Genomic DNA, 22,950 nt, shown 5'->3' with positions numbered 1-22,950 from the left:
CAGAGTGGACGCCCCCCGACGTCTTTGGCGTAGGCGGGTGAAAACTCTGCTGTTTTTCTTTTAACTTTCCCTTTTTTTATTAAATTCTCAGCAGAGTGGACGCCCCCCGACGTCTTTGGCGTAGGCGGGTGAAAACTCTGCTGTTTTTCTTTTAACTTTCCCTTTTTTTATTAAATTCTCAGCAGAGTGGACGCCCCCCGACGTCTTTGGCGTAGGCGGGTGAAAACTCTGCTGTTTTTCTTTTAACTTTCCCTTTTTTTATTAAATTCTCAGCAGAGTGGACGCCCCCCGACGTCTTTGGCGTAGGCGGGTGAAAACTCTGCTGTTTTTCTTTTAACTTTCCCTTTTTTTATTAAATTCTCAGCAGAGTGGACGCCCCCCGACGTCTTTGGCGTAGGCGGGTGAAAACTCTGCTGTTTTTCTTTTAACTTTCCCTTTTTTTATTAAATTCTCAGCAGAGTGGACGCCCCCCGACGTCTTTGGCGTAGGCGGGTGAAAACTCTGCTGATTTTTTTTAACTTTCCCTTTTTTATTTAAATTCTCAGAAGAGTTGAACGCGTAAACTCTGCTCTTTTCCCTTTTAACTTTCCCTTTTCATTTAAATTCTCAGCAGAGTGGACGCCCCCCGACGTCTTTGGCGTAGGCGGGTGAAAACTCTGCTGATTTTTTTTAACTTTCCCTTTTTTATTTAAATCTCAGAAGAGTTAAACGCGATAACTCTGCTCTTTTCCCTTTTAACTTTCCCTTTTTATTAAAATTCTCAGCAGAGTGGACGCCCCCCGACGTCTTTGGCGTAGGCGGGTGAAAACTCTGCTGATTTTCTTTTAAATTTCCCTTTTTTATTTAAATTCTCAGCAGAGTTAAACGCGATAACTCTGCTCTTTTCCCTTTTAACTTTCCCTTTTCATTTAAATTCTCAGCAGAGTGGACGCCCCCCGACGTCTTTGGCGTAGGCGGGTGAAAACTCTGCTGATTTTCTTTTAACTTTCCCTTTTTTATTTAAATCTCAGAAGAGTTAAACGCGATAACTCTGCTCTTTTCCCTTTTAACTTTCCCTTTTCATTTAAATTCTCAGCAGAGTGGACGCCCCCCGACGTCTTTGGCGTAGGCGGGTGAAAACTCTGCTGTTTTTCTTTTAACTTTCCCTTTTTTTATTTAAATCTCAGAAGAGTTAGACGCGATAACTCTGCTCTTTTCCCTTTTAACTTTCCCTTTTTATTAAAATTCTCAGCAGAGTGGACGCCCCCCGACGTCTTTGGCGTAGGCGGGTGAAAACTCTGCTGATTTTCTTTTAAATTTCCCTTTTTTATTTAAATTCTCAGAAGAGTTGAACGCGTAAACTCTGCTCTTTTCCCTTTTAACTTTCCCTTTTCATTTAAATTCTCAGCAGAGTGGACGCCCCCCGACGTCTTTGGCGTAGGCGGGTGAAAACTCTGCTGTTTTTTCTTTTAACTTTCCCTTTTTTTATTTAAATCTCAGAAGAGTTAGACGCGATAACTCTGCTCTTTTCCCTTTTAACTTTCCCTTTTTATTAAAATTCTCAGCAGAGTGGACGCCCCCCGACGTCTTTGGCGTAGGCGGGTGAAAACTCTGCTGATTTTCTTTTAAATTTCCCTTTTTTATTTAAATTCTCAGAAGAGTTGAACGCGTAAACTCTGCTCTTTTCCCTTTTAACTTTCCCTTTTCATTTAAATTCTCAGCAGAGTGGACGCCCCCCGACGTCTTTGGCGCAGGCGGGCGTAAAACTCTGCTATTTCCTAATTTTCACACTGCAAGTCAGGGTTGAGAAAATGTCACTGTGCTGCATTGAGAAAATCTCACCTCACCGCATGTCACTATTCCTGGGGTGTCGAAGGGGAGTTTTTCGCACCACACAGCAGTGACATGCGGCGGGGTGAGATTCGCTCACTGCAGCGCAGTGACATTTTCTCACCCCTGACTTGCAGTGCATTGCATCACAGGCCCCATCATGTGAGACGTCCAAGTTGAGCGAGATGATGCCCAGTTCTGCCCCGGGCTCGCGGGACTCTGCGTTCACGACGTCGAGGTTGGAACCTGAAACGTCCTTTCGTGGTGTGCCGGCTACTTGGATGAGGGTCCATTCCAGTGCAGCGTTGGGGACTGGCGAACGCATCTACCAAACAAAGGTCAGTACTGATTTTTCTTTTCTACCGTCACTTGACCTTCAAAATCACTGCTAGAAATTTGAAATAAATTTCAGGGTATTTCATTCTGGGTGCTTTGTTTCTGTTCAAGATTTAAAATGATTTAAATGGCATGGGGGTGGCTTTTATATTTTTATTATTTTTTCTTTTTTTCAGAGGAGGGCAGCGAGCGGCGTCACTGTTTCAGCAGCACGTGTGTTTTGATGACCTGAGCCTGCTTTAGGCCGTCGATGCGTCGGCGGCTTGAATCTTTTGTGCCGATGCCGCCATATTGTTAGCCCTGCGCCGTCCGCCCATCCCAAAAAGCCTCCGCCTGACTGAAATTACGGCTCCAAAAATCCCTTTTATAATTTTTTGTTGATTTTCTAGTCTTTTTATTTATAAATAAAACTCTGTGTTAAGCTGATATAAATATTCGTTTTATTATCAGTTCTCCTCCAAACAAATTGCGAGAAATCTCCGCTAGGTATCAATAGTAGAGAGTGACACCTTCCTCTTACAGAGACTGCTGCCCTGATACTTTTTCTCTCTGGGATGACGCACCTCTCATGACGGCGACAAAGTTTTCCTAAGAATATAAACAAAATTCAAACAGGTTTGATTCTTGGTGCGGAAATTACCCTTTGATTCCATGCGACGGAGTTTTATGTCGCTGGAGAGAACACGGCGGATTAGAGGTAGACGCAGCTGCCGAGCCCAAGCGACGACCAGTCCACCAAATTGGGAGAGAAGTCGTCCTGCAGCTCTCTAAGGCGATGTGCGGGATTTTCCTAGTCACCTTTCGTGTTGAGCAGAGCACCTTCTGGCTCTTTGGGCTGATCGGGTAGAGCGAGAGGATGGCCGATTGCTGTCACCTTTGAGAAAGTTCTTCTTTGCAGCTTTAAAAGGCTAACCTGAGAGTACCCCACAAGTTAAAAAATACTTGAAATCTGCCTTAGGAATATTTTTTAAAATGGTAATTGATATAAAAACGCCTTAAATACCAAAAAATTGTTCGCAAAACTCAACCGATTACTTAAACTTACTCCTTCAGCTCTAAATGACCCATTTATGAGCACTTCAGGCATTGAATGTGTCCTCGAGTGTGAAAAAGTGTTGAGCAGCTTAAAATGTTTATTACATTTTTTCTGACGGGGTTAAAAAGCAAAAAGCAGCTAGTTCTTATCACGGTTTTCTTTATTTTCTCTTAATAATGGCGAATGCATCAACAGAAAAGGCGGTGTGTCACCGACTGACTCATGCTTCCACAGGCACGCACGCACGCACACACAGCATAATAATTATTATTAATTTTCACTCGCTCTTTTCGGTTCAGTCGCGCGCAGGGAATCACAAGGCGGGCTCCCTTTGTTCGCGGGGTCAGCGGGGGACTAGCAGAGGGCGCGTGGGGGCGTGGGCGGGCGGGCGGGCGGGGAGGGGCCGCCTGAGATCAGCAGAGGGGAGGCTCGGCTCAGAAGACCGACTCGGCCGAGCGGGAGAGGTGCACAGGGTGCGACGGCGACCGCGCCAGCCGCTTCTTCGGCAGTTTGCCCAGCGTCGTCGCCAGCTGCACAAAGTCCGGACGCTCGCTCGACTTGAACGCCCAGCACAGCATCAAAATGTCCTAGAAATCAAAATTTTTAATTCATTTCACCAATAAGGAGAATTTGAAGTACGTGTCGCGGAAATTTGGCCGGTCGATCGCCACGCCCACTTTCATAACTATCCGAATCAGCTTAACGGAGTGAAGTTAGCCCTCGGTGAGGTCTACCAACTGGAGATAACTTCACTCCGATCAGCTGACTCGTGTGGGCGATGCAGAGGGATATACAAGTGGGCGGGGCGCACCAAAAGCCAAATATCCGCGGCACGAACTAGATTGATAACAGTTCTATTTAAAGAAATAACTGACCTTGGTGTCCCTGGAAGCTTGGAGGTGGGCCAGGGACTGTTTGATTCCTTTTCCGACCTGCCAGATGATCGCCTCCGGAGGCTGTTCCTTGAAGGGCCACTCGCCACACAGCAGCTCATACCACACGGTTCTGCAGCGAGTCAGAATAATTTTAAAAACAAAATTTATAAATCTCAAGCTGGGACGCACCCGAAGGCGTAAATGTCGGAGGCCTTGTTAAAGGGCAGGTCGTCGTTGTCCGAGGAGCGCAGGCTCCTGATGATTTCTGGTGACAGGTAGCACAGCCAGCCAGGTGGAATGCTCAATCCGGAACATTTCCTGCTCGACAAAGAGGAATAATAAAATCAAGAAAATAATGGCAAGGGAATTTTTGAGTAAATAAACTCCATTTTTTAAAATTGAGTCAGTCTAACAGTAATTTCGACCAAAAATTTGAATTTTTCAGGGTCAGAAATATATAAAACGACTCCAAGATCACATATCTTGATCGGTATCTTAATTTTAACACCTTCAGGGTCACGTCAGGGTCGGAATTGCAACTCAAGGTTTGACCTTCCATTTTTTAAACGTTCAAAACGCACTTAAATATTGCAGGAATTTAAAAAGGGGGCGTGTGATTAAGCGCAGTTCGCTTAAATCTTTAATAGGGGGCGTGGCTGGTCACAAACCCGCGAATATTTGAAATTTTCTTTCCTTACCAGAGATTTTATTTGTGAAACCATGACAAAATTCCCGATTCTAGCTCAAAAAAAAAGTAATTACCTGTTGCCATGGCAGTGGCGCGTGACGTTGAAGAGGCCAAAGTCAGTGATGACGACCTTGTTGTTCTCGAGGAAGATGTTCTTGCTCTTGAGGTCCTTGTGGATGATGCCGCGCGAGTGCAGGTAGCCCATGCCCTGCGTGATTTGCTGCGCGATGTTGGTCGTCTTGTTCATGTTGAACTTGTCCTTGCGCAAATGGATGTGCGTGAACAGCGTCAGGCCCTTGCACAGCGACGTCACCAGCGCCAACTTGGGCGGCTTCATGCACGCGCCCATGAACAGGATAAGGTTCTCGTGACGCGTCTTCCGGAATGTACCAACCTGAAAGGAGGAAATATAAGTTGTCAGATTTTATTTGTAAAATTCAATGGCGCGAAAAATTGGCCGATAGTTCGCCACGCCCACTTCTACATCCCTCTGCATGGCCAACACGAGTCAGCTGATCGGAGTGAAGTTGGCTCCATGTGGTAGACCTCTCCGATTATGGTTATGAAAGTGGGCGGAGCGAACGTTCGGCCAAATTTCCGCGGCACGAACGAATTAGCCCATTTTTCCAATCAAGGAGAATTTTAATTAAATTTTACCTCCGATTTGAAGGCCTCGAGAGTTTTCTCGTCGTCCAAGTACTCCATGTTAAGCACCTTGACGGCTACGCTGCCGTGCCAGTTACCGCTGAAGACGGTGCCGAAGCGGCCGTTGCCGATGGGCTCGCTGATGGACAGCTCGTCGTACGGAATGTCCCACTCTCGCAGAGACAACTGAAAATAAAATTAAAGCATTTTAATCATAACTAAAAAAATGCACCTACCGAGTTCTGCCTGGGCCAGACGAGTCTTTCTCCTTCCTGGGAGCCCTGCGAGTCAAGCCGGTTGGGCTCAGAGTCGGTCGAGTCTCCTGCGATCGAGGAGACGATGGTGCGGTCCGAGTCGTTCGAGTTGACCCGCGTGTCGAGCGGCTCGGCCGGCAGCCGCCGCTGCGGCTGGCGCAGCACGCCCGTCGGAGGCGGGCTCAGCGGGTGCGTCTCCAGGGTGACGCCCACCTCCGGGAAGTGGAAGTGCCCCTTGGCCAGCGGGGTCGCCGCCACCAACATCGCGGGGCTCGACGGCGTCGAACTGTTGCACGAAGACGTGTTTGACGAAGAGTCGGGGCCAGCGAACGGCGCTGAGCCGCCGCCCACTCCGCCACCACCCTTCGGTCCTTTACTCGGCTTGCGCAGGCGCGTCATACGACCCGTCGACATCGATGGACTCTGCAAAATGATTTGTGTTTAATTATTTTAAATATTAATGTAATTTTCAGAGCTGAAAAATCTCGAAAAGTTAATACAGGATCGACCTTAGGGTGAGATACCCTGAAAAAGGTTGTCATGATAGGCCAGGTGGTTGAGGTTGTCAAGACGTTTCGTTAGAGATGTTGTGACTTCTAATCTATCAACCCGTTGAATTAAAAAAAAAAAAAAATAACAAAAATGTCAATCAAAGGAGAAAACCCAGAAATTAGGACATAAAAAAATCGCAGCAATTCGAGAAATGGTCAGATTTTTGAAAACCGCATCCTGGCGGACGTGTCCCACCGAGAGGCATCGACTGGTGATGGAGTCATCGCCCTCCAGCCAACAGGGCCCGGGCTGGGCCCATAAAACCACAATTTAGTAATGTCACGTTTATTTCTCCTTTAAAAATTTATAACTCGGCTTCCATTCCATGTGTCGCAGAGGGAAAAACCAAAGTCCTTTGGACTCGTGATGGAATTTTGTGTCAAATGGAGACTTCAAAAACTTCATTTCGCACCGAATGGCGTCGGCAGGTCGGGTTTGGCTCCAAAATTCGCGTTTTAGACGTTAGTTTAACTCGTGATAAATAACCAACCTGGAAAATGCCTCCGTCACTCTCGAGTTTCTCCTTGAAGGCGTCGACTAGTCCGGTTGGCAGTCCGCACGACGGCGGAATGCTGGCGCTGCAGTCCTTGTGGCACACGAATCCGCACTCCTTGCACTTGACGCCTGCCCAAATCAAATTTAAACACAATTTTCCCCGGAAATTCGGAAATTGCCGATTTGTACCTGTGCCGAACATCTGCTTGGAGCACGCGTTGCACTGGGTCATCATCTTGAATGTCCTGGTGAAGCGGTGGTTGATGAAGTGGCCCATCTGCCGGTTGACCGTCGGCGTCTTGGGGCTCTTCGGGATCTGCAGCCGCCCGCCGATGCTCGACGGCGTGTCGTCGCTGCCGTCCGAGCCCGACGGCCCGTACGGCGGCGACCGCAGCGGCGACGCCAGCAGGGGCGACGCCTGGCCGCCCACGTCGCCGCCGTCACCGCCAACCGTGGGCAGCCGCTTCCGACGAACGTCACTGCAACAATTTAATAAAAGTGAGTTAAATAAGGATCGATCTCAGGGTGCGGAACCCTGAAAAGGGGCGTCAGGGTAGGTCAGGTCCCTTCCTGGCACTCACCCTTTTGGCGCGTTGGGGTCGGCAGGGTTTGCAGGGTTGGCGTCGCCCTTGTTGCTGAGCTGCGACTCGTCCGACTTGGACTTTTTGAGGGGCAGCTCCGGGTTGGGCAGAATGCGCGGCAGGCCGATGGCGCTGGAGGCCTGCAGGGGCGGGTGGGGCGGCGGGGGCGGCGGCTGCACGCCCGTCTGGTGCTTCTTGCGCGGCGGCGGCGTCGTCGGGAATTTCACCTTGCCGGCGGCCCTGGTGGTGGGCGTGGCCGGCGGCGTCGGGTGCAGCACCACCGGCAGCGGCGACAGCGGCCCCGCCAGCAGGTACGGCGCCGGCCCTGCCGACGCCGTGGCGCCGTCCTCGTCGGCCGACGGCACCGAGCGGCGCTGGTGCCGAGTGCGGGACGGCCGAGGGGAGGTGCGCGTGTCGTGCGGCCCACCGTGCGTCCTGTCCCACGAGTCCCAGCACAGCGTCTCGTCCAGCGGCTCGCACCCTACGCCCTCCTTGCGCTCCTCGCGCGCCAAAATGTCTGCGAAAATCAAAATATAGCCTCAATCAAAATTATTTAAAAAATTAAAAAATCGGAATTGAGAATAACTCAAGTTTTAATTTAACTAGAACGTTAGACTTTGTGCTAATCACCCTTAAAACATGCTGGGAAATCATCCCTGAAGTCAAGAAATACCTTCATAACAGGGAAAACATCAAACCCTGGCGTCAGGGTAGCCCTCGAGCGATGGAATATATTAAATTTCAATATATGGCCACTTCAACGACGCCTGACGGGCTCTGTAATGGTTCGATCAGCAAGATTTGCACACCGCTGGATTGGCCAAGTCAAGAGCTTTCAGAAAATGTGCAACTTGACCCTTTTCAAGCAATATGCGCATTCAGGGTACACGACCCTGATTTGCAAAAATGTCGTTTTTGAGCACCCTGATGGCTTCCAAGGGGTCAAGCTGCATATGTTCTGATAGCTCTTGACTTGACCAATCTAAAGGTGAGCAAATCATGCCGATTGAACCAATACTGAGCCCGTCAGGCGTCGTAAAAGTGGCCACACATCTTTTGAAGGCTACCCTGACGTCAGTTCACTTGTTTTGGTGGTCTCCACTTTAATCTAAGGGCAACCCAAGGCACGTTTAGAGGGAAAACCATGCTACTTCGTTATTCTCACTAATAACCTGGGAATAAAAAACCTTTTAATCCTTTTAAAAAAAATTAAATACCAAACCTTAAAGGGAACCGACCTATATATTTACGAAGGTTCCTGAGGGCCCTTGCGAGCCGTCTGGTTTCTTCCTCCCTGAGACCCGCCTCCGTGAGAATGAGCCGCACCTCGTGCTCCGATTTGTCGCGCAGGATCTCCAGCGACTGGACCTTCCAGCAAACGGCCTGCAAAACACCACAGTTGAGAGACAATTGGAATGAAATCGAGCGAAACTGACGTTGATCGAGTCCTGCTTGAGGCCGACGACCTTGAGCCACTGGACGAGACAGCTCTGGCCGTGGCCGGGGGCGCGGTGCGGCTCCCTCAGCTGCCCCCGGGCCAGCATCTGCCGCGAGAACAGCTTGACCAGCTTGCCCTGCGGAAGGTGGGAGGGTGAGAATGCTTTGAAAGCGAAAGAAAACAGACCTCGAGGGTGCGGATCTCGTGCTGCGTGAGCCGCTCCGTGGTGACGCATTCCGTGCGCAAGCCCTCCAGCCGCTCGGCCGAAAGGTCGATCATGCTCTGCAGCACCCTGACGTGCTTCAGGGCCTCGCTCTCGTCCTCCGCCATCGCGATCACATCCTCACACTGCGCGACGACCGCCTTGCTCCGACGGCCGCGAACGTACACTCGGGGCGGCCATCTTGAATCCGCCCGCCATCGATTATTTTGCCCGCCGTCGTGCTCGCTTGTACCGGTATTCCGCACCGCGGGGCGCTCGCACCCCCTCGTCGCACACTTGACCCCGAAACACCTCTTCTCGCTCTCTTTTGCTGCCGCTGCGAAATTTTTCACTCGGCTACACTGCTGTTCGGCCTTGATGGCGAATTTACTCCAATTTAAACCGGTTAGAGTGCATTCAACTCGAGCTAAAAATTCTGTTTTGCCGCGCGCCCAAGAATTTTTCAAAAAATTCTCCGAAAATTTACATAAATGAGGAAGAAACTATTTTATGAAACTAATTATTTGACTTTTAAATTAATTTTCTTGGAGGAATTTTGGCAGATTTTTTTTTAATTTTATTTTTATTAAAAGAGAAATCAATTAATTCCATCTAAATCGCTGAAAATTTTAAAATTCCATTTACTTAATTAAATTATTACAATAATTTGACAGTTAAATTTCTGTTACTTAGACGTGATTCAAAAAATTCTTGCTCGCTGTCACAAACAATACTTAAGGGACCAATTTTACCGATTATTTTCCTCAACAATGCAAAATCAAGGGCATGTCTCCTATTGTTCATTAGTTTTTGATCACAAATCCATTTTCGTAACCATCCTGCAGTACAATCCAAAACTCCAACAATAAAAATCATCAAATTCGGCAAAATTCGCGGCGCGTAACACAAACTCAAAAGTTTTCCCGCCTCAGAATCCGAGTCTGCGAGTCTGCTGCTCCGACCGCTCCCACTCAAGCAGGTTGCGGAGGAGACGCGAGTGGCGCTGTTGTCGCTCAATTCCGCAAACAACTAGGCGGAGTTATTGATCACAGGCTGCAAGAATTTTGCTATCGATCTCGTCGTACAACGCACAAGTTAAAGAGGTAAACATTCAGATTCGGTCAGCAAAATGACCATCATCACGAAGCCGATCACCGAGAAGAAGAAGCTGGAGCAGCCGCTCGTGATTAACGAGGTGAGCAGCATTTACGCGCTGGCGAAAACTCCCTTTTTGATCTAATTCGTCGCGTTCGTGACGCAAACAGTGTCGGAGCTGCGGTCAAATTCTTATCAGGCTTACACCCATGAAATCCGACACTACTTTCTCTCTGGAATAATTCTGTTTTGCTGTTATCGCAGTCGGAGGCGGACGTCGAGTCAGCCGTGGTGTCGCCGGGCGTTTACCACAAACGCAACTCGTGGGTGCTGCTGCTGGCCGCGCTGCTGTTCCTCAGCTTCGGCATCATCGGCTGCACGTTCATCTACCGCTCGGTGCACCGCAACACCAACTTCAGGGGCTGGTGCCACGTGCCGTACGGCCTCAACGGAGACAACTCGCTCACCAGCCGCTCCACCTTCAACGAGGAGTTCGAGGTCGATGTCGAGAAGAACTACGCCACCGTCAGGGTGCCCGACTTCTCGGGCGGCAGGGCTGCCAGGTTCATCCACGACTTCAATGCTGTTTGTTCTTTTAATTTTTAATTTGGTTTAGAAGGGTTTTATGCGCTTTTTTTATTATTTCAGAACATGACTGGAATTATTGATATGATCGGAGACCGGTGCTTCGTCATGCCCTTGGACCGCAGGGTCATCGTCCCGCCGACCAACATGATCGATTTGGTTAACAAGATGTGGGGTGGTAAGAAAATTTCCTAATAAATCCTAGGAAATATCAATTAAATATTACTAAACGAGTCACGTTGAGTCTTTGAGTCGCTGGAAATTTTTAATATATGGTGACTCAATCTGTTAGTGGCTTCAAACATCTTACATAACGAATTTTTGTAAATTTTGAGCAGTTTTTTCGATTCCTAATGACGTGAAAAGCGAATCAGAACAGTTCTCAACGCTTAAGTTCCTTTCAATTCTGTCTAATTAAATTTTAAAACAGATTATTGACGTAAATTCTTAACAAAAAGCGAAAACTGATGATTTTTGTGCAGATTCCTCGATTCCTGCCTCTTGCCACGCCCTATCAAGGAATATTTAACCCTTATTAAATTTAGAGTACGAAAATGAGGAAAATCCTGACAGATATTTGCAGATTATCAACGAATCTTCATAAACATTAACTTTGTGAAAATTGCAAGAGTTAAAATCTTGGTGTCTTGTGATTTTTCCCTCGGCCAGTCAATATTTTCGGTCTGGATGTAATAAAATCGGTAAAATCTTGCCCCTATTTGAATTTTTGTCCTTATGACAGCTCGAGAACTAGTAACTTTGATTAATTTTAGTTGGAAAAAATATTTAAACATAGATGGCGCCACTGATAACTCGCTTGAACCTTCCTCAGTACATTTCAAGCACTTTTTCTGATGTAATTTACAAAAATCGTCAAGCAAATCGCCGTAGCAGCTTTTAAAATTATTTCTAACGTTTCTACGGCAGTAGGATGGACTGATTTTTGTTTATTGCACATCAAATTAAGAGTAAAATACTCTAAAGTTTGGTTTTAACTCCAAAATCGCAGCGGAAATGCTTTAAAATCGCAAGTTACTGGTGGCGCCATCTGCTGGAAGGACTGGAATTTCATTTTTGAACGTGCCAATCGATTCCTGAAGGTCAAATTAGTTTAGGCAGGTCATATACTCGGTCGAAAATTCGACCCGACGTGCTGAAATTCTGCAAAAGCGTAAAAACCGTTACTTTTGGCGGTTTTTTGTTTGAAACTAGCGCAACAAGAACTCTGGCAACCAATCCGAGAAGCAAGCGGTCCTCTCTGATTGGACTGCTGGCTTCCACTGTGGCGCTGCTGTCTCGATCGCTTCTCTGATTGACTGCCGGCACCGTTTTGGCGCTAGTTTCAAACAAAAATTCGCCATAAGTAACGGTTTTCTCGTTTTCGCCGATTTCAGCACGTTGCGCTGAATATTTTACAGAGTATTTCAACTGACTAGACTAATTTGACCCTCAGGAATCGATTAGCACGGTAAAAAATGAAATTTCGGTGCTTCGAACAGATGGCGCCACCGGTAACTTGCGATTTTAAAGCATTTCCGCGGCAATTTTAGACTCAAAACCGTGCTGCTTTGAGTGCTGTGCATTCTACCCTTGCAATAAACAAAGACCAGTCCAATGAACTGCAGTAGAATTTATATTAAACATTTTAAAATTAATTTATAGGAACGGATTTTACGTTTTCGCCAATTTTTGACACGGCGATACCTAATTTGACTTTCGGGAATCGATAAAAACTGTCTTAAATGTATTTCCATTGAGTAATCATCGACTTTTCTGCATACTCTTTATAAAATTGCATAATTTTCCATTAATCTTTACAAATTTTTTTGTTTTTCAAGCCAAACCAATTATTAAATGAATTTTAACAGCAATAGTTTACTAGCTTCTCGCTCAGAATTAATGAAAAAAAGATATTGGAGGGCGACGCCTGCCACCAGTTGCACAAGAGACGTGTGTTCTGTTCATTTCATGCGTTGTCAATCTGCTGGGCTGGAAAGTGATGGAGCGAGCAATAACGTGTTTCCGTCTGATTGCAGGCTACTACGACATCGACATGGGCCGCGTCCGACGCCGCATGCGAGTGGTGATTCCTCCCTTGTCGGACATGAAACCCGTCGGCTTGTACATCGCGAACGAGTGCGAAGGAAAGTCGACCTACATGCTGGCGCCCTACCACAACATCCGTAATGCATTTAAAAATTGCTCCTCGCAGTGATTTTAACTAACTCTTTTTTTATTTTATTTAGTGTACAAGCGAAGCACCAGCATCAACGGCGAGTTCTTCGCCGAGTTCGCCGGGCAGAACCTGCAGCAGATCGACGTGGTCAACATGGCCGCGGTCGAAGACTACGAGAAGCAGCAGAACGCCGCGCTCGCCGATCTGCAGCACTAATTGCGCTTGTAATTATAATCTTCTGCTTTGACTGTACCTTTTTAATGTGTTGCGAAGAAGAAAAAGAAAGAAAATATTGAGAATATATTATATACTTATTGCCTGCGTTCCGATGTTAGACCATTTTCTAAATGTCGTAGGTGTATTTTATTATTTTTTAAATAAATCGTTCCTCTGTGAAAGAGAATATTGGTACCTATCCACGTGTCATATTTTTCAAATTTTTAATTTTATCTCTTGCCATAAATAAATATTAATCCTTGATAATAATTGTGAGACTAGATATATATACTACGCAACGCACTCGCCACCTTCTTTGCAACGTTTATAAAGTGTAGCATTTTACTATATTCTAGTGAATTAGCTGTTAAAATATGAATAATAAAGATATTGGAATTTTTAATCGTGTGTTTCCGTGTTTAATCAGTTTAGTTGGCGTGCTTTACTCGTTTAAATTAAAAACCGCAACGGAAATCAATAGCCGAACGAGACGGAACGGCGCCTCCCGCCCATTTCGCAAAATTCCGCGTCGGGTTGTGAGGAAGGGTGGCTCGCGAGACGGCAACGACCCCTTTTGGGGGTCAAGGGTGCGTCTGCAGTCCTTGGGGTCGGTCAGACCGGGCCAGACGGTATCGCAGACGAGGAAACGGGGCATCCTGACTAATACGCCGAGTAAGCGGCTCTCCCATTGGTCGGAATCACCTCGACGAGCGGCCGCCATTGGCCGAGTGGCGCTGACTGCAGCGTCGTCAAGTAGATCCTGCCCGAAATCGGCTGCTTTTGAGACGAATTCGAAGAATTTCCCAACACAGTCATCCGGGGATAAACGAAAAGTGAAAAAGAACTTATTTGGAAAGAGGGGCGGGGGCTTGGGGCGCGTTCGGGGGCGGACTGGCGGATTGCTGCGCGGCCGGAACTACTTCCCTCTCTCAGAGTCGCAGCCGGGCGAGACTGACTCCGTGCTTTCGCTTCTGTCAAATTCGAGTCGCTTTTTCGGTCCTCACACACCATGAGCTGGCAGGACTACGTGGACAAGCAGCTGCTCGCCTCGCGGTGCGTCACCAAGGCGGCCATCGCCGGACACGACGGCAACGTGTGGGCCAAGTCCGAGGGCTTCGAGGTGAGAGCGAGCGCACACAGAGCCACATGCCACGCGCCCGGGGCCTCGTGCCCCCGTCGCCGGGCGGCGGATGGGCGGCGGCCCGCGCCCCCGGAAGCCGACCGCCGAATTCGGGCGCCGACGGGACCAAATTCGGAATTCGGAGCAGCAGTTCGCAGGCGGGCAGGGCAGGCGGGGAGGCCGCGGCCCCCAGCAGGGCCGGGGCCGCAACCGTATTTAAAGGCCCCGAGTCGGTAAACGAGGAGAAAAAAAAGTGCGCGGCCGTGTGATGACTATCAATAATTCGTGAATTCGTGGCGGTGTCCTCGATTGAAAAACAGGGAGTGCCTTTTTGATGTTGGCGCGAGAGGTGCCGTGCCGTCAGGACTGCACCGGACGCCATTTTTTTTCAAGGGCAGGGGGTGCGATTTAATTGAGTTTGTCCCAATTTCGGGGTGCCGGCCGGTCGGCCGAGCGGCCGGCCGGCGCGTGAGGCGAAATTGGACGCTGACCGTGGTCAACACGCTCGTCCAGAGGACGTACCGTTGCGGCCAAATTGCGTAATCGAACAATCTCTCGGCTTTAAATTCAAGCGACCAACTATTTATGTTTTTCTCGGGCTCCGAAACTGATTTTGGCCACGCCCTATTTCAAGAATAGATCTTCGGCAGATAAAACTCGCGTCGCGCTTCGGGGCCTGCCTAAAATTAGACAAAAAATGTGTCCAAAAGTCGTCCATCTGTCGTCTGAGACGTGTTATTTTTTGTCCTTATCGTGACTCGTGATTATTATTTTCCTAATGGCCGTTTCATTATTTACCAGAGTCAGAAAATTTCCCAAGGAGTCGGCGGAGGAAAGAAAAAAGCGAGGGACAAAACGGGCCGTGAATCACGCGCCGAGCAGCGAGCGAGCGAGAAGAGTGACTCATTTCCATGAGGCTCCTCCGTCGGCCCAACATGGACAATCGATCTTTAAATTCGAGTCAAATTCACTGACCTAGTTTCGAAATCAAAGGAAATTACCACACTGTTTTCAATTATTGGGAAATTCTAAAAACATGTTTTTCAAAACAAAAAATTACAAATCAATTAGGAACTAATTATTTGGGTTATCTGTCAATTTTTTTTAAAAGCCGTCGAAAATAATTTAAAAAAAAAATCTACCGTAAATCACCGGGGTCCGGTTTTCGATCTGTTTTTGTTCCCGCCGGTCAGAATTCAAGATGGCGTCGACAAATTGAAGACCAATCAGGAGACAGTTCGATCGGAAGTGGCAAAAAAGGGGGCGTGCCGACCTAATAATTTTATTCCCGCGTATTTTGGCTTAATTCGCCAAATTTTGTTTGAATGTTGAAGCTGCGCAGTAGGTTTGTGCGCATCTCAAGCATGCGCAGTACGTTCAGATCGCTTCTAAATCTCAAAGGGAGGCAGAAACTCATCACTGCGCATGCGTGACGCAAATTGAAACCTTCTGCGCAGTCGAAATTCCCACCGGGGGGCCGGGTTGCGATCTGTGTTGGTTTTCCCGCCGGTCAGAATTCAATATGGCGTTGAAATAATGGCGGCAAATCCAGTTGGCCAATCAGAAGCGTCGGAAAAGGGGCGTGCCGACCGAATAATTTAATTCCCGCGCATTTTGTTACATTTCAATTGGCCATCTAACGGACGATTCGCGAATTTTACCGGGTTAATCAGCTGTTAGGAACGAACTTTCCCGCCGAACCCTTCCCGACGCCATGTCTGCGCGTTCCCCGTTGGTGTGAATGAAAAACTAAAGAATTTGTGTCTTTCTTTTTTTCAGCCGTCGAAGGACGAGTTGGCAAAGCTGGTGGCGGGCTTCGAGAGCCAAGACCTGCTGACCACAGGGGGTTTGACGCTGGGCGGCACCCGCTACATCTACCTTTCGGGCACAGACAAGGTGGTGCGCGCCAAGCTGGGCAAGGTGGGCGTGCACTGCATGAAGACGACCCAGGCCGTCGTGGTCGCCCTCTATGAAGACCCCATCCAGCCCCAGCAGGCAGCTTCGGTCGTCGAGAAGCTCGGAGAGTATCTCGTCGGCTGTGGATACTAGCACTCGAGGTCAGTCTCTCCTATTAAATACTAAATATTAATTAAAATCAAATTGTTTTTCATTTATTTGTCCCCTGAGACTAAAAAATAAATAAAATCAAACTGAAAATAGAAGGAAATTGCTGTTTAATTATTTTTTCATGGTGAATTTTATTTCTTTAAGCGCTGCAAAAATAAATAAAATAATAATTTGGCTAGAAATCACTGCAAAATAAATTTTCTCATCACAAAAAAATTTTAATCGACCTGAAATTTAAAGGAAAATGCTGCTGAAATATTTTTTCATGGTAAATTTTATTTTTCCAAGCACCTCAGAAATAAATAAAAAATATTTATGCCAAGAATCACAGTGAATTAATTTTCTAAATTGCTTTATTAAATAAAATCGACATGAAATTTGAAGGAAATTGCTCTTAAATAATTTTCTGCGAGGAATTTAATTTCTCCAAGCACTTCTGATATAAATAAAAAATAATAATTAGGCTAAGAATCACTGCAAAATAATTTTCTTGTACCTTAAGAAAATAGAATCGACCTGAAATTTGAAGAAAAATGCTCTAAAATTAATTTCATAAATAAAACAGTGGCTTTTGGTTCCAATTTAATTTATTTTTAAAGATTTTTGACACTAAAAAAATATTTGTGGCTGTGTTTCAGGTGGAGAGCGGCCGAAGATCTTGTGGACGTCGCTTGCTTGTTATTATTTCAGCCCAGGAGGGCCTTAAACATTGCCAATTAAGTGATAATTTAAAAGTATTTTCAAAATTAAAAGAAAAAGAAATCGACACACGCGCATTTGGTTGCTGATCATCGTGACTTGAAGTGTTTTTTGGTCCTTTTGTACTACTCTAATTTAAGATCACATCGAAAACTACTACTACTATAAAATACTACTACTATTTGCTGGACAATTTCCTTTTTTGTGAATTGAAATAATAAAAGATAAGGGGAACTTGAAAAAAACTCAACCACGTGCCAATTTGAGTCCGATCCCCGCCCGCCCGCCCGCCCAACCGCCCCCGCAGCAGCTCGATTCTTTCTTTCTTTCTCGCTCCTTCTCACGGCGCATTTTTCAAATACTAAGTACACACACACACACACGACACAAACACACAGACACACACACTTACACGATTGAATTAATGGTAAAATAATAAATAAAAGAAAAAAGAAGGAAAAATCTCCTGTCAGTATTCTATGAAAATACCATTGATCCCTATCGCTGTTTTTATTTTATTGAATTGAGTGACAAATAATAATGAAACAACTTTAGAATAAAAAGCCGTTTTTCATTTTCAAATTGCCGCTTTTTGATTTCGCCGCCCGCCTTGCACAAAGAAGACGAACGAACGAACGAAGAGCGCAACGCTGCTGCTGCTGGCACGTTTGTTGCTGCACAAATATTGGTCTTTCCTGTTGCTTCCCTTTTCAAAAGTTGTATGGTTTCGAGCACTAAAGGGGTCGACCGACACCGCCCGCCCGCGCGCCACACGCTCATCTCGCTCTCTAGAAAAATTCGATGCCTTTTTTAATTACATGCAACTTGTGCTTTTTTTAACTCGGTTTAAATATTTTGCACTCTCTGGGCAATTTTTTTTAAATTCTATTTTTCTCGTTACTCAAACAGTTCAAAAAATTAATTAAAACGCTCGAAGAAATAATTAAAAATTAAATTTTTGTGCCTGGTAAAACGGAAATCTTGCAATATTCCTATTTTTTTGGTATTTAAAATAATTTTCAAGCTTGATTTTGCTTTACAATTAATTCAGGGAAAATTCTAATTATACAATAAGCCGAATTCTACTCATTTTAAATGGATTCCAAGGCTCTTACCTGAAAAATTTCCATTTTATTAATTTTCTTTCTTTATTCCTTGAAGAATTTGGTCATGTCAGTTTTTATGGCGATTTTATTATTTTATCAATTAAATTTTTATTGCGATTTTATCACCGCACAGCGGCTTTTAATTGAAAGGCGATAAAAAGTGGATTATCGCGTCGCATTGCGGAAGTGCGGTGGCATAATGATCTCCATTTGCCTCTTAAAAAACCGCAAAATATTTTCTTATCATTTTCCTGTCTCGCCTCGCATTAAAAATAAATAAACCAGTTCCTCTAAAAGGTCAAACCAACACAGCCTTGAATCTCAGATTAGCGCTCTTTAAAAATAACAATTATTTTGGCTCAGTAAATTTAATAGAAAAACACAATTTTCTTCTCATTTAAATATTCTTAGAATTGATATTTAATTTATAGCTATGAAAATAAGACGGGAAACAATTTTAGGCTCTTATCTGGTGCAAAATTAACGTTTTTTTGCAACAATTTTGAATTTTATGATGTTTTTGACTTTAATTTTTTTAGAAATGCCAGTTTTTGACGAGCAGGGTTCTTCGAAAAGCACAAAAAATTTACACGATTGGAAACCGACATTTTTGAGCTAAATAAATTATAGAAAAAATCTCCTTTCCTGGGAGAGAATCGAGAACACAAGTCTTAAATAATTCCAATTATTGTTCCCTTAATGAACCCTTCAACCATTCCTATCGAAAAATATTTCAAAAGCAGAAAATTCCAGAAAACAATTTTTAAAAATGCGATTTTTAACTTTTTTCAGTTAAAGTTGGGAATAATTTAGATTTAGACAGCTTAATTTTACGATTTAAATTTTTAAATAACTCAAAATTGCATGATTTGTGCTCACAAGACGGTCCCGCAAGGATTGGAAGCTGTGAAAAATTATTCCATTGCCTAAATTTCACAGCCAAATAATTTATTTATTTTAATAATTGATTAAAAAATGAAATAAACTCCCGTGTAATGTCAAAAGTCGCAATTTTCACATTTTTTCGGAGAACCGCAACCTTTGACGCGTGTTCGGCACAGTTCTCCGCGTGCAACATACCGCAGGATTATAAAAAGAGCGTGTGTGTACGGATGCGCGCGTTCGCAGAGGCGAGCTGCACTGTTTTGCGTTCATTGGAGCGCGCGCGCCGGCGGCGTAATTGGGCCATGAAATCCTGATTTCAGTTTTAATTCGAGGCTGTGTGTGCGTCTGCCGCTGTGATAAGCGGCCGCTTCCTCTCTTATCTCGCATTTTCCTTCTTTTTCCGCCGCCGCCAGCGAGCGAGCGAAAAGGGAAATCAAAACAAACGCCGCGTGCGCTCGAGTATGAAAGAGAATGAAATTTTAATGATTGCAAACGAACTTTGTAAGTAGTATCTCGGTCGGCTGCGCGTGAAAATTCCTAATTGAGACTTCCTTCGCACTCAATTCATGCGCCTTGTGAGTAATTTCTCGCGCTAAAATAAATTGAATCGTAAAAACAGCAATAAATTACATTTTTTATTTAAGGAAGAGATTTAAACGAAAATTGAAATCAGATTTGAGTTTTTGGCGCGGAAAACATGGGGAAAGACACCAATGATGGGAACACTTACCAAATTTTAGACAAATTAACCCCCTGGGGGATGAGGATTGATTTCACACCCCTTAAAACTATTCAAAAGGGGTTTAAATCTGACTGAAAATTCGTGAGGCTGTAGTGTAGTTACAATTAGAGTCTAATTTTAGGACGAAAAAACACGTTTTTCCAAATTCAAATTTGAATTACTCAAAATTTTGAAAAAATCATGGCACCATTTTTCAATATGTTTTCTATGATTAAATGAGGCGCATTTTGGCTAACTCAGAAAATAAAATTTTCGTTGCCTGCGATATGCAGGAATTTCTTTAAATCTTGTGTACAATTTTAGTGACCTTAACCTTTGACCTAGAGAATTTGTCCCCGTGGCAAAGTTGTAGGGCGTTCGATGTAGATAATTTTAGACACCTTATTTGTCAATTTATCCATACTACTAAGGCTTTCATGGTGATTAACTTAACTTTATTATAGTTGTTTGAATATTCACCCATTTTGAAGCTGCGCAGTAAACTTGTGCGCATCCCAAGCATGCGCAGTATGTACAAATCGCTTCTTCATCTCACTGAGAGGTCAAAACGCATCACTGCGCATGCTTGACCCAAATTAAAACCTTTTGCGCAGTCGTAATTTCCATCGGGGGACAGGTTGCGATCTGTGGTTGTTGTTTGCCGGTCAGAAGCCAATATGGCGTTGAAATAATGGAGACCAATCAGGAGAGGGTCCAGCCGCCAATCAGCAGCGTCGAAAAAGGGGCGTGCCGACCTAATAATTTCATTCCCGCGTATTTTTTAACCATTTCCATCAGCCTGGTGTGCCATCTAACGGTCGATTCGCCAATTTCCGGGCTAATCAGCTGTTCCTAAAGAAATAACAAGAAAGATATTTCTGATCAAAATATGAGACCGTTGCCAACTAATAGATCTTACGTCATTTGAATAAAAAATAATCTTAATGAGACAGACTTGAAGCAATAAAATTGCGGAGCACTTGATCGGCAAAAGAACTCGGTTAGAGTTCACTCGATTCAAGTGATTCACTCACACACTTACATTTCTTATCTTATCTTAAAAGCCTGGAAATCAACTAGCGGCAATTATTATTAATCTTATATTTATAGGGTTTCGCAATGCAGGAAATGAAAAACACGAGACGGCTTTTTTATAGTATATATATCTTTAAAACTAAAGACTTTATTGTTTATCTTTGTTGCATTTTCACTATAAAAGTATAACAAAGGGCGGTAAACGAGTGGAGAACGCGACAGAAGACACAAAGACCACACAATTGTTTAACAACGACGCATTTTGCAGAGAGGTAACTTGTTAGTTAGTGTGTTGTTTTAGGTCTCGTTCCGTTTTATTATTGCACCTGCTTTTTATAAGTTAGATCCTCGATCGCTCGCATTCACATTCGGGGCAAGGAGAAAAGCAGAATATTAAACAATTAATTGAAAACTAATATCACAGACGATGCAAAGAAACGCAAAGCAATTAATTTTGTAAGTACACATGTTTGTCTCTCGATCAAAAGTCACAAAATTGGCAATTTGCGCAGTGCCTCGCGTGGCCCGAAGATTTCAAAAGATGGCGTCACCGCCCGCCCGCGTCCTTTTACATTTGGCGGGAAACTGCTCTCTCGTACATTAAATAAGAACGGTGTCGCCCTCTCGTGACGGCTTGGAACACTGCGCGGCGGCCTCGCGCAAAAGGCGATAAATGGCGTGTGTATAAAACGTGTATAAATGCGTATTGTTTTTTTAGTATCAAACGAAGCTATATACCGACCGTACGTTTCCCCTGATATGACACAGACCACAGAGTGGGGGGAAATTGACACACGCAAACGCTCAACGAATAATGCGGGAGGTGCGTGAGATGAGAGATAAACGGGGCGAAATGCATGCGTTCTCTTCTCCACTTTCACAGGAATGAATATATATAATTATTTATTTCTGCGTTACAAACAGCAACTATCGTGACGACTACCGAGTCTCTTACCTTTTAGTAATTTTCCTTCTTTTCGCGAGAAAATGTGCAGGAGTATACAAGAGTCCTAAGATCGCATTGTATGCTATTTCTCCGTAATTTGAGCATATCCCCAAATTCCAATTGGTAAGTGAATATACAATGAGTGCTTTTTACATAATATAATAATATAGTCCGTAATTTTAGTATGGCAAAATAAACTGTACAGCGCGTAGAGGAAATTGAATAAAAATAAGTGTTTGTTGTGAGCGTTTTCTCTCTTTCTCTCTGTTTGTGGTATCAAAAGTATTGACCAATTTAGAAGCTCCAACACTGCACTGCTGCATTGCGTGTCTCTCGAGCGCTCAAGTCTATGTAAATTCATTCGAAAAGAGCGGAAAACAGCAGGAACGTTCCGTCCCGAAATGATGAATGCGGATATTTCACGCTCCGAGAGGCGGCATTTCTCTTTTTTAAAGTACATGCATACAAATAGAGGGGGGCAAATAGTCAAAAATACTGATTGAAGGTCCGGGAACAACTCGGCATTCTTTGATTTCTCTCTGTATATGATAAACGGCTTTGAATAAAAAAGATGGCCGCGGGTTTTCTGTTGATTTGAATAGTGTTCAGCGCCACCGCAGCAGCGTGGCAGCTAGCGGAGGCGAATCAAGCTGCCGCTGTGGCGCTGCTGTCTCGTTCGCTTCTCTGATTGGTCGCCGGCGTTTTCGTGGCGCCAAATTCAAATAAAAAACCGCCAAAAGTAACGGTTTTCATGTTTCCGCCGATTTTCAGACCTCAAGAATCGATTGGAACCGTCAAATATGTAATTTCAGAGAGCATTTTGACTGAAATTACCGACTTTTCGGCTTACTTAAACCGAATTTGTTGTTTATTTCTCAACAGAGACAAAATTACACCTTTTTTTGCAATTATTTTTAAAATTTCGGATATTTAAAAATTATTAAAAGAATTTCAACAGCAAAAATCTAAAAGTCTCTCGCTCAGAATTTTAAAATAAAATAGTGATTACTTAGGGAATCTAATTTATTCGGTTGAAAATTCGATTCAACGTGCCGAAAATCGAAGGAAACGTAAAATCCGTTCTTTTTGGCGGTTTCTTGTTTGAAACTAGCGCCACAAGAACGCCAGAGACCAATCAGAGAAGCAAGCGGTCCTCTCTCATTGGGCCGAGAGTCGAGCTGCTGGCTGCTACTGGGGCGCTGCTGTCTCGCTCGCTTCTCTGATTGGTCGCCGGCATTTTCGTGGCGCCAAATTCAAATAAAAACTGTCAAAAGTAACGGTTTTCATGTTTCCGCCGATTTTCAGACCTCAAGAATCGATTGGAACCGTCAAATATGTAATTTCCGGAGTTATATTGTTTTCAGAAAACAATTTAAATTGAAAAAAAA

General features: G+C 44.8%; 3 protein-coding genes across 3 annotated transcripts; 2 read left to right on the top strand and 1 right to left on the bottom strand.

Moving 5' to 3' along the window:
* Window positions 1–3,323: 3,323 nt before the first annotated feature.
* Window positions 3,324–9,259, bottom strand: ksr (kinase suppressor of ras). Its single transcript, XM_065492749.1, has 12 exons — window positions 8,896–9,259; window positions 8,708–8,845; window positions 8,510–8,654; window positions 7,272–7,788; window positions 6,880–7,169; window positions 6,686–6,819; window positions 5,626–6,066; window positions 5,402–5,575; window positions 4,819–5,138; window positions 4,246–4,374; window positions 4,057–4,186; window positions 3,324–3,768 (listed from the first exon to the last, which is right to left on the bottom strand). Exons 1-12 carry the CDS (start codon window positions 9,037–9,039, stop codon window positions 3,616–3,618), a joined length of 2,715 nt encoding a protein of 904 aa, XP_065348821.1. The 5' UTR covers window positions 9,040–9,259; the 3' UTR covers window positions 3,324–3,615.
* Window positions 9,260–9,921: 662 nt separating this feature from the next.
* LOC135948106 (integral membrane protein 2C) lies at window positions 9,922–13,386 on the top strand. The gene is made up of 5 exons (XM_065497182.1): window positions 9,922–10,106; window positions 10,271–10,591; window positions 10,655–10,769; window positions 12,628–12,774; window positions 12,838–13,386. Exons 1-5 carry the CDS (start codon window positions 10,041–10,043, stop codon window positions 12,981–12,983), a joined length of 795 nt encoding a protein of 264 aa, XP_065353254.1. The 5' UTR covers window positions 9,922–10,040; the 3' UTR covers window positions 12,984–13,386.
* Window positions 13,387–13,900: 514 nt separating this feature from the next.
* LOC135935773 (profilin) lies at window positions 13,901–17,451 on the top strand. The gene is made up of 3 exons (XM_065478332.1): window positions 13,901–14,103; window positions 15,883–16,160; window positions 16,809–17,451. Exons 1-2 carry the CDS (start codon window positions 13,993–13,995, stop codon window positions 16,150–16,152), a joined length of 381 nt encoding a protein of 126 aa, XP_065334404.1. The 5' UTR covers window positions 13,901–13,992; the 3' UTR covers window positions 16,153–16,160; window positions 16,809–17,451.
* Window positions 17,452–22,950: the final 5,499 nt, after the last annotated feature.

This window comes from Cloeon dipterum, chromosome 1 (genome assembly GCF_949628265.1).
Source record: "Cloeon dipterum chromosome 1, ieCloDipt1.1, whole genome shotgun sequence".
Classification (NCBI taxonomy): Eukaryota; Metazoa; Arthropoda; class Insecta; order Ephemeroptera; family Baetidae; genus Cloeon; species Cloeon dipterum.
The sequence above is the reverse complement of the archived record's forward strand: the minus strand, read 5'-3'. Positions and strand labels throughout refer to the sequence as shown.